At 40.7% G+C, this 11,554-nt stretch overlaps 1 protein-coding gene across 1 annotated transcript in view; it reads right to left on the bottom strand.

Moving 5' to 3' along the window:
- Rab3gap1 (RAB3 GTPase activating protein catalytic subunit 1) overlaps positions 1 to 11,554 on the bottom strand; it is a 106,070-nt gene that overhangs the window by 4,263 nt on the left and 90,253 nt on the right. Inside the window, exons 20-23 of the mRNA XM_004626382.2 lie at positions 3,447 to 3,543; positions 3,264 to 3,367; positions 3,012 to 3,127; positions 1,456 to 1,558 (exon numbers count right to left, since the gene is read on the bottom strand). Of these exons, the coding sequence (XP_004626439.1) occupies positions 1,456 to 1,558; positions 3,012 to 3,127; positions 3,264 to 3,367; positions 3,447 to 3,543 (420 nt within the window). The remainder of the gene's footprint in view (positions 1 to 1,455; positions 1,559 to 3,011; positions 3,128 to 3,263; positions 3,368 to 3,446; positions 3,544 to 11,554) is intronic.

The raw sequence follows: 11,554 nt of genomic DNA, 5'->3' as shown, positions 1-11,554 counted from the left end.
GATATCTTACATTTCTAGGATAAAAACAGCAAACTCTGCAGGTCTGGGCTCAGGGGCTCAGTTGTAAGCACTGTGCCTGGGAGAGGAGCTCGATTTTCTTAAATTTAGGGAGCTACTCTGTAAATAACCTCAGTTTTTAGTTCTTCATAAGAAACATCTATCAATATATTTGATTATGGCTTTTGACTGTATTAACTAGATGGACTCCAGACTAACTTCACAGGAATTTTAAAATTGTTATTCCATACGCAGAAAAAATTTTTTCGTATTTGGTTCAGAAATGACTTCTCAAAGCTGAACTAGTGCTCAAGTTTCTAGTGTCATCATAATTTCAGGTAAGGGGAACCTGGTTTTATACGTGTATCAGTTTTATCAGACTTTCTGTAATAATGTGTCCCGACAGGATAATCACCTGTGGATGCCAGTCCCTCTTAACCAGTAACCAAGACACAGTGATGCTTTGGTTCACAAATGCTTTTGTTTGCAAACAATTAGGTTTGTAATCAGAAGAGTTTGGCAAGATTTTGCTTTTGTTTGCAACCTGTACTTGGTGACAAACATGACAGCCATCTTTCCTACATAAACACAAGCATGGCCATCTTTTCCAAAATTGTGCAACAAATTAAGTTTGTAAACTGAAGTATCACAGTATTATACAATTTTAAACCTCTTACTTTGACTAGTAGAAGTAATAATAAAAATAATTTTTCTCTCTTTTTTTGTATTTCTAGGGAAGGGTCTACAGGGTGTTCAGGGTCTCACTACTAGATTGGATACGTAGTGATGTGCCTTTTTATAGCCTCTCAAGAGCTGGGATTATAGCCGCACACCACAACACCCAGTCCCAATTGCCCTCTCAGTGCACTCTGGGGTTGGGGCTGGCACAGCAGGCCCAGGGATTGAACCCCTGGCCCTGCACCTGCTTGCAGGTACTTTAATCCACTGAGCTATTTGGCCGGCCCAGAAAATAAATTTTCAAATTGGGCTTTCTTTCTGTGCAGAAGCCTTACTTTCTACCATCCTACAAGTCCAGAATCTCTTGCTTACTTTCTAGGAAAAATTTCTATAGCTGGATCTCTTCACCATTGTAAAACTAGTTAGATTTATAATTCAGGCCAAACTGCATTCATTTAGAAACTACCACCACCACCACTGCAGCTGCCTCCAACCCCAACCCCGCAACTCCCCCTCACCTCCACAGCTGGGGCTACTGCTAACCAAGTAACTGCCAGCTTCTGTACAATGGCTTTTCTGAAAGCCAGGTTATAATTTAGCATCTCACTTTAATATGCAGAAAGCCAATAGCTTTCAAAAACACAGAGGCCAAGAGTCATTGTTTGTTTAGTGTAGAGGCTTCTTGGCAGCAGCGTAATCTGAGTCACGTCTGGGGGTCAAGCCCATGTCTTCCTGAGCAGAAGCCTAGAAATTATTGACACAGTAAGGGCTCTTACGTACTCTTTGAGCATTCACAAACAACTTATGAATGATCCTGCCAGCATGTCCTCTTCCTGCCCCAGTGACTAACACTTCAGGCTGCTCCAACAGGCAACTCACAAACCTAGGAGACAGAAGCAGTAAAATGATGGAAAGCCAGCTGCTCAGGTCACTATGTCCACAGTCTTAGCTGAATTTTTGCTGACAAATCCTCAAATTGGTACTCGTTAAATCTATGAAACCTGGAGTAGAAATTTTAGAGTAGACATGACATTTAGAATTACAATCTATTCAACTAACAATCTTACTGCTCTTTCAACTCTATCCATAACATATTTAAAAAGCATACCTCTGCTGTTTATACAAGGATACCAAAACAAAAACCACCAGTCTGTGTAACTAACAGACACAAAGAAAGCCTTTATCAAAGTGTAAGAAGAAATAGTCTTTTTGATTCACGCTGGAAGCTTAGAACATATTCCAGTAAATAATCAAAAAATGTTTTCTTGTAGAATATAACCCAAGTTTTATTTATCCAGCAAAGTAATGATACATATTTCTTGTTTTCTTTCCCCCTCAGGGCTTTATTTTTGTGCTTAAATACAGTTTGCAGGGCAAACTTCCAACTGTAAGCTGTGCTGTTACATGCTGGAAACAGTACTTCCAAGCATGTCACCGACAGCACACGGAACTAAATGAGTAAGCACAGAGCCACTGCATTGCACCACCTGCTCACTAATTCATACTGGTATTTTAGGAGCGATTCCCTTGATTACAGCTTATTCGTCTCACTTCAGAGGAAGGCATTTTCAAGAGCAAAGTAGGCTGGGAGAAATTTTCACTCAACTAAAAATACAAAATTCAACAACCTGTTAAAAAGCTATAACAAATGCATTATTATATGGCATTAATTAGCATCAATAATCCCCTTTTTCAAGGTTTTAAAAACTGATGAAATTTTAAAAATTGTGAAAAATTCAAGACACTAAAGCTATTCTGAAAACCCCTTTTCACATCTTTCAAGTAACACAAAAAAGAACAGCTTCACACTAACACAGACTCCACTGGTAACAGGGTACCAGTGTCAAGCATCATTAAAAATGGAAGACCTTCCATGGTCCACCCACTTGCCTCATCTTGGAGAAGCCATGTGGTCATTCTTTTAAAACATATTTCCAAAGTACATAGGATGAGCACCTTTGTTACCACACATACTATTGAAAATAAAATAACTAGGACAGCATGCAGATACTGTACATACATTTTGATACTATGGTCAAGGAAAAGAGGGGGACTGAAGGTTTGGGGGTGTTGTGAGGAATGGAGTTAAGAGCTCCCCCAGTCGGTGGCACCACATCTCCAGGAGCAAAGGAACCCCTAGAAAGAGGCCTTGGTAGATGGTTTCTGGAAGTGAGAGGAAGGGAAACACCTGATAGCAACTTTGACCAAAAGTCAAATCCTAGGATAATTATTTCTCAGTCTTGATATACATGTTTCAGATAATGTATGAGTACAATGTTTCCAAAGAGACCGGTGGTTTCCAGTAGGAAAACTGGAGGTAGCCAAATAGCAATTACCTTTCAAGATCTTCCTTTTCCTCTTCCTGCTCACATTTCTCAGTTCCAAATTTGGCCTTCAGGGACCGAGCTCTTGCAATTATGGCTTCCACACTAATAATCTGATGAATAATTTCCTAAGAGTGGAAAAGGAGACACATACTGAGGGACATCAGCAAAGCAAAAACTTTTAAAAACTTGGTGTCTTTAAAAAATAATTATTGCCAAGTAGGGTGGATTCTTGGCAAGATTTTGACACTACATCAAACTTACCTCCAATTTCTTGTCTTCTAGGTTGGGGAAGTGCAAAACTTTACTGGAATGGGATATGATCTGCTTTATAATCTTCTTAATGGAAGAAATATTTTCCAGATTTTCTATTTTAAAGAAATCAAGTCACTAAGTAAGTAAAAAACACTTTCATTTTAGAAATGAACCAATGACTAAGATACTTACCTTCTTCCTTTATCTTGAGTACAGCTGCATGAATCACACAAGGTAAAAGGTGCCGAGCTAGGTCTGCAGGTTTCTGGATTGCCAGATAGTGCAGCACCTGGGTGGGTCACAGGGAACATGGTGATTAGTGCAGGTATCAAAAGTGAAGCAGCCTTTTACCCAAGCAGAGAATCCTTGATCACAACTCACACGGTAACAGGAGAGCAGCGTTCTTATCTACCATCCCTGCTCTCCTAGGTAAGTAGCTGCCACTCCCCAAAGTAAGCTGAAAGCACTTAAGAACTTCTGTTTCTACAATGTAGTTTATACAAATTAGGAAAATACAAAGATAATAAAAATCATCTGCAAATTATATCACAGGTAACTGTCATGAGCAGAACATTTTTGCTCAAAGTTATTCTTTTACTTTAGTACTGAATACAGGGCTTTGTTGCACATGATGGGCAAGTGCTCCACTGTTGAGCTACCTCCTCAGCATTTTTATGATTTTTATTTTGAGATAGGGGCTCAGTAAGTTCTCCAGATGGCCTCTAGCCTGCAATTTTCCTACCTTAGCCTCCGTATAGTTAGGAGTACTTCATTTGCTCTTTATTGATGTTAATTTTGCACACCCAGAAAGGATGTTATCCACTTAGCAATCTGTAGGAAGACACTCTTAAACCATGCAAGTATGATGCTCTGCACCCAAATTTCTACCTATACTTATCTAGAGATGACTTGCTTGAACTAATCTTTAACATGAATATGGTTGTAAAAAGATTTTCCAACTCCAACATAGCTTTCATCATTACCTGTTTCCTCTGCCCTACAAGAAGCCCTCCTACTCCTCCCACATATCTTTATATACCTATATTTTGTCAGGATGGTTCCGAAAATTCTTGTTTCTTCCTATGATTATAATTCATTACTGTTCGTGTGTGTGTGTGTGTGTGTGTGTGTGTGTGTGTGTGTATAGGGTCTCATTACGCAGCTCAAATTCGTAGTGATCCTCCTGTTTTCAGCCTCCCCAGCGCTGGGATTACAGGTGCGTGCCACCACACCCAGACTCATTACTGTTCTTAATCACTTGGTATTCTAGTTTTACTGCAGTGATCAGACTACAACATTTCTGTAAAACCCTCTGGGATTTCCTTTGTGCCCTAATATCAGTATATGCAAGTATTCCATAGACACTGAAAAAGAAGATATATATTCTATTATCTAGGTGTGGGTTAGACATATATCTAATGATCAACTATACTGATTGTTCAGTTTTTGTTTTTTGTCCACTTGACTGTCTTATACTAAGAATAACACGTTTAAAGTCCTTTGACTATTGCAATTTGATCGATTTCTTTCAACTCCTATATTTTATTTTATATAAATGGCTACTGTGTTATTTAGGATGTAAACATGAACAACTTTCAGAGCCTCATTTTGAAAAAATAACTTTTTAGATTAAATAATATGTCTCAATGTTATTTTTTGCTTTAATTTTATTTTGGTTAGTATTAAGACTATGACCCCTGCTTTTTTTTTTTTTTTTGGAAATTAATTTTTTTTAAATTTTATTTATTTATTTTTGTGTGTGTGTGTGTGGCCAGCTCAGCCCACCAGGGGGCGGGGCTGGCTGGCATGTGGTGCTGGGGGATTGAACCGCGGTCCCTGTGCTTTGCTTGTTCTAAGTAGGTGCTTTAGACCACTGAGCCATCTCACCAGCCCCGACCCCTGCTTTCTTACTGGTAAAACTTTACCCATCATGTGATTTACAGTCTTTTTATTTTTTAAACTTTTATTTACTTATTTATTCATTTATTTGTGTGTAGCCAGCTCAGCCCACCAGGGGGCGGGGCTGGCTGGCATGTGGTGCTGGGGGATCGAACCGTGGTCCCTGTGCTTTGCTTAGCTTGTTCCACATAGGTGCTTTAGACCACTGAGCCATCTCACCAGCCCTACAGTCTTTTTAAATCATGTTAATTTCATTTATAGCACAATGTTGATGTTTGACATAACCATCTTATATATATTCTATATGTTACTTTTTTTTTACTGTTTTCTAAAAATTTTTTATACTCATATTTAGGAAAGGGTTTCTTTCCTTTTTTTGGGAGGGGGGAACCGGGGATTGAACTCAGGCCCTTGTGCTTGCCAGGGAAGCACTTATTCCACTGAGCATTCTCCCTGGCCCCAGGAAAGGGTTTCTATTTTACTATATCCCTGTAGTAATAACTTTTATGACGTGCTTAATTCCATTATATTTTTAACTGTTTTATAATCTGTTTTGACAATTTAAAATGTTCTCTAATCACCACTGATTTTCTCTATAAGAGTCAATGAGCTATATACTACTGTCCTTTCTCCTTTATTGTACCTTTTTTTTTTTTTTTCGTATTATTGTCTTTTTGAGACAGGGGTCTTGCTGTGCAGTTTGGCCTTGAGCTCATTTTGCAGCCCAGACTGTTCTGAAACTCAACAATCCTACCTCAGCCTCCAGAGTGCTCGGATTACAGGGACGTACCACCACACACAGTTTATCTACTATTCTGTCTAAACACATAATTTTTCCTTTTTTTTGTATGTGTTGTTATCTTTATTGGTCCTAAAACAAACAAAATGCTCATCAATCGTCTGACACAATTTTCCCAAGCAACTCCAGGTTCAATAAAGTCCATCCTTCTATACTGTGATATACATGAAGATGGACCCCACATGTGGCCATTTAAGACTGCTGTTCCTATATTACACTAGCCACATTTCAAGTGTTCACTAAAGCCATGTTGGCCACTTGGAAGCATTTTAGATAGTACAAGTATAGAACATGTCCAGTAATACATAAAATTGTACTGGGCAGGGCAGCACTAATGGAAGGCATATATACATACAGTACGAACAGCAGAGAACTTCAAAGGAAAGCATTCACAGGTTCAAAACTTAGGCATCTTGGCTAGATATAAAACCCTCAGTCCACACATTTTCCTTAACCTCTTTATGTTGAAGGTGGTAAGTTTCTGAATTCATGTTACCTAGAAAAATTCAAGGAACAAGAATTCAAAGAGAAAAAATTTTATTATGTTCCATTGTTATGTGCAAAACACTGGAGGTCCTAACAATGTTTTTGTTTCAGACAGGGTCTTACCCCATAGTAGAGGCTGTTGTTGAGTTCACTATGTAGCCCAGGCTGGCCTTCAAGTTATAGTGATCCTTCTTCCTCAAACTCCTGAGTGCTGGGATTATAGGAATATGCCATTTTGCAAACTTGTTTTTAAAAAATAATATAAAAATACAAAAGTAACAGAGAATTTCAAAACAAGATGATAGGAAATTAACAATATTTATATTGCATATTGTTATCTTCAAAGTAATTGCTAAGATTAACAGATACAAGTATCAAAAATTGATTGAACAATTTAAGCACTGTTCCTTTCAAGGAATAGAAATTAGCAGTACAATTATCTTGGCTATCTCATATGTGTTTTTTTCCCTTCCTCCTTTTCTCCTTTCCTCTATCCCTGGAGAAAAGACAGCCTCTTAAATACATAGTGCCAATAAATGTTTTTTAAAAATTTTTTTGTTTGTCCAGTATTTTACAATGAAACATTTCCAAATTTGTTGCTCCTGTTCAATTTTACCATGTACCCAGTGAGCTGTGTCAATATGTATATTCAGAAGTTCTTACATTGTGATGATTTGTTTTTTTCAGAAACAGGGATTGAACTCAGGCCCTTGCACTTGCCAGGGAAGTGCTTATTCTACTGAGCCATCTCCCTGGCCCCTATATTGTGATTTTAAATACTAATTTTGTCTTAGGATTGATTTTTCTTTTTTAAGAATGTTAACAAAAGGTTGCTGATAAATTAATATTCTTACCTTTCATTGCATCTCTAATGCTTCCCGTCCAATTTTTAAATTCTTTACCTCATTTTTTTCACTTGCTGTTTTACAGCTTTTCTTTAATGCCTTTAAATTTAAATATGAAGGCTGGCCTGATAGCTTAGCAGACTAAAGCGCCTGCTTAGGCAGAGCACAACAGCTGGGGTTTGATTCCTGGTGTGCCGGGTGCCAAGACAGTGATTGAGACTGGGCGTGGTGACACGCGCCTGTAATCCCAGCACTTGGAAAAGGCTGAAAACAGGAGAATCATTACAAGTCTGATCTACATAGTGAGGCCCTGTAGACCCTGTCCTAAATACAGAAAATAAATAAGTTTAAATATGAATCTGTCACTACTGGGTCCCTTTGTGATCTAGTCTTTGTCTTTATCAGTTCTTTTTCTTTTAGCCTAAAATCAGTTGTTTCATTAGTGTGTGTGTGTGTGTGTGTGTGTGTGTGTGTGTGTGTTTTGTTTTTTTTTTTGAGTTGGGGTCCCCTTCTGACTTTGTATTGGATACTTGAGATTAAACAAATTCAGTATGGCATGTTATAATTTTTTTGTTGCTACTCTTCTGAGAAATATTTTCATTAGCTACAATGATCTGATTTGCTTTGTTTAAAAAGTAGTTCTGTAGCCCACTTTCTTCTGCTCCTAGTAATTTTGCAGACAGTTTGAATGAACCTTTTCTGCACAGTTTATTTTGCACAGAGTGGGCATTAAGTGAAGAAGTTTGATTGTCCTCTTTTTCATTTGTGCAGGATCTTTTATTTTCTCTTCTTAATTTTTGCTTCTCATAACTAATTTCTCTCTAAGGAGTATTACTCTTTCTCTATCCAGTCATTCATTACTTAAGTACAAGGACATATTCTGAGGAATGTGTTAGGCACTTTCATCATGTACAAACACCATAGACTGCATTTAAGACAAACCCAAATGATGTCAATCAGTGGACATGGCCACTGTTGCAATTAAAGACCTGGATCCAGATGCAATGGCACAAGCTTGTAATCCCAGCTCTGGGAAGCTGAAGCATGAGGATAGCAAGTTTAAGTCTCATCTGGAGAACTCAGTAATACCCTGTCTCAAGATAAAAGGGTTGGGGTTTTTTCCTCTGACACCGAAGCAAGGCAGGGGAGACGAGAGTAATGTGGAGGTTGCAACTAACACCATGAGCCTCCTCCACAAGCCCAAGAGTGAGATAATCGCAGAAGTGAGAGGAGGAGGAATTTAACATGGGTCCACTTTCTGTGCTGATCCAGTCAGTCAAGAACACCCAGGTGCTCATCAACTGCCACAAGAAGAAATTCCTAGGCTGGGGTGAAGCCTTAGACAGGCACCACAACATGGTGCTGGAGAACATGAAAGAGATGTGGACTGAGGTCCCCAAGAGCGGCAAGGGCAAGAAGAAGTCGAAGGTGGTCAACAAGGACCGCTCCATCTGCAAGATGTTCCTGTGCAAGGACTCAGTCATAGCAGAACTGCGGAACCCACTCATCACTGGCAAGTAGGGGCTGCCTCCCTGCTGTCAGGACTCACTCCGGCCCCTTGAAGACTGCCCTTCATCATTATACTGATAATAAACTGCTATGCTTTAAAAAATAAATGAATAAATAAAGGATTGGGGATGTAGCTCAGTGCAAAAACCTTGGGTTCAATCTTCAGTATGGTGGAAAAAAAGATAAGGATCATGTGTGTAAGGGGACGAAAAAGAGGGAGAGAGGAAGACAAGAGACAGGGACAGAGAAATACCAAATGGGTAAACACAAGATATGAGTAACTGCCAGTGTAACATGGCTGTCTTACAGTAACTTCTTATAAATAGTACAACAAACAAGTAAATAATGAATTCTTGCACAATGATGTTCTGAAGGCTAAAATGTTGATGCAAGTATAGTCAAGTAAATATATAAACCAGTAATAGAGCTGTTATGATTTGTGTCTAGTTGTTCCCCCAAAGCCTCATGCAGTCATGGGGCAAACTTCTAGAATTTGTGATTAACGCATGATCCACTGGGATTATAGGTGCAAGTATCATACCCAGCCTGCAGCGGATAGCCTGAATGCAACATAAGGGAGACAGACTTGCTCTCTTTCGCCATTGTTGTGGTTACTCCTCCTTTCTCTCTCTCTACTTTGCTGCTGCCATGAAAGGTTGCTCTGTACCATGTGCTATGCTGCCTTGGAGCCAGCTGAGTAGGGACTGAAACCTCCAGTAACTGTAAGCTACATAAAACTTTCCTTCCTTCATTTTGAGTATTGGGTATTTGTCCCAGCAATGAGAGAAGAGTAACTGAGACAGCTGTCTATACCATTATAAAGTACATACCATACATGACTGTATATACTGGCACTGAAAGTTTTACACCAACATCACCACAAACAAGTAAATAATTAATTCTTGCACAATGATGTCCTCAAGGTTAATATCATTAGGAGACAAGAACTTTGTAGTCCTGTTGAAATCTTATGGGATCACTGCCGTGTATGTGGTCTGTGGAAAACTGAAACAACAACATGTGGCATATGGCTGTATCTGATTTTTTCCAAAGCTCCACTTGCAGTCAGTCCTGTTTGGTTCAAGTCCTCTCTGTACTGCTGCCAGTGCTTTGAGCTCTTCTTGAGTTCAGTGTTTTGGAACTTAGTGTTAGGCTAGCTCTCTGGCATGACTTTGTTTTGTGTGAGTCCCATGATTTCTTGGCTGTTTGAGACAAGGTCTTGCTTTGTAGTATAGGCTGGCACTGAACTCACTATGTAGGCCAGGTTGGCCTTGCACTCCTCTAGTCTTGCTTCAGCCTCCAGAGTGCTAGGATTACAGGAGTGCACTACCACACCCAGGTCTTTGTTCTTAAGACTCAATGCCCTTACTTATTACATCAACAGACATAGGGAGTAGGAGCTCTAGGCACTGTGGCTAATTACAAAGTGTTATTTAAAAGTCACTGTAATCTCTATCTCTAATAATACTGAAATACTTTATTACTTATTGATTTCAGTAAATGGGAGTATGTGAGGGTATTTAGGACAAGCTGACATTAGAGAGATGCCAGTATTCTCATAATTCCAAATGCTTTTCAGTAGCTGCAAAGTAGCCTGTACTTGAATATACAATTTACTGAACCAAGCTCCAATTTTTGGAAAGTGATTGCTCCTTTTTCATTAAAGAACACTACTGAGCCCAGACCCAGTCCTAGCCCAGGCCCAGTGAGTATGTGGGAGAGCTTCCCACGACTCTATGCCAGCGGGACCTACTGGTCCCAGCCCAGTTGCAGCGTGAGACCCTCTTCCACCCCCTTGAGACGACACCCACCACTACATAGCACCTCCCCTACCCCGCCTGCCAAGTAGGAATTTCTGCCACACTCCAGGAACCCCCAGACCCAGTCCTAGCCCAGGCCCGGTGTGTGGGAAAGCTTCCTGCTACCCTGCGCCTGCTGGACCTACTGGTCCCAGCTCAGGCGCAGTGTGGGTGAGACCCTCTTCCACTCTCTTGGGACATCCGCTGCCATTCTGCAGCACCTCACCTACCCCACCTGCCCAGTAGGAATTTCTGCCGAGTTCCGGGAAACCCCAGATCCAGTCCTAGCCCAGGCCCAGTGAGTGTGTGGGAGAGCTTCCAGCGACCCTGTGCCAGCGTGACCTACTGGTCCCAGCCCAGGGGCAGCATGGGTGACACCCTCTTGGGACACCCCCCATCACTGTGTAGTACCCAGCCACAACCCGCCCACAGAGTAGGAATTTCTGTCACATTCCAGGAACCCCCAGATCCAGTCCTACTCCAGGCCTGGTGAGTGTGTGGGAGAGCTGCCTCTCAACCCTTCTCCACCTTATCCCCTCCAGGCTCAGCTCAGGCCTGGCATACAGGCCTGGGGTGATACCCTGCGGCTGCAATCCCTGCAGAGAGTATAGGGGACAGAACCACCCAGCTAGTCCAGGAGCAGAACATCTTGCCAGAGGGGCACAACAGGTTCACCCCCAAGGACAGCAGCAGTAAGGAGCTGAGCACAGCAGCCAGACCCAAGCCAGGCACAGCTGGATAAATCCAACCTTTCTAGATCTGCACCTGAACTTCAGTAGGTGCTAAGGTTATAACTGCACCAAAGATCTACAACAAAGGTCAGAAGACAGTGCTACACAAAATGAAAACGAGAAGGAGCACAATGCAATCTCAGAACCAAGCCCACCCATAACAAGTGCAGAGGACACTAACACAGAACAAATTGGGAATCACACAGCTGAAAGCAATGAATCAACAGCTTCT

Source organism: Octodon degus, unplaced genomic scaffold (genome assembly GCF_000260255.1).
Source record: "Octodon degus isolate 3935 unplaced genomic scaffold, OctDeg1.0 scaffold00014, whole genome shotgun sequence".
In the NCBI taxonomy this organism is placed as follows: domain Eukaryota; kingdom Metazoa; phylum Chordata; class Mammalia; order Rodentia; family Octodontidae; genus Octodon; species Octodon degus.
The sequence above is the reverse complement of the archived record's forward strand: the minus strand, read 5'-3'. Positions and strand labels throughout refer to the sequence as shown.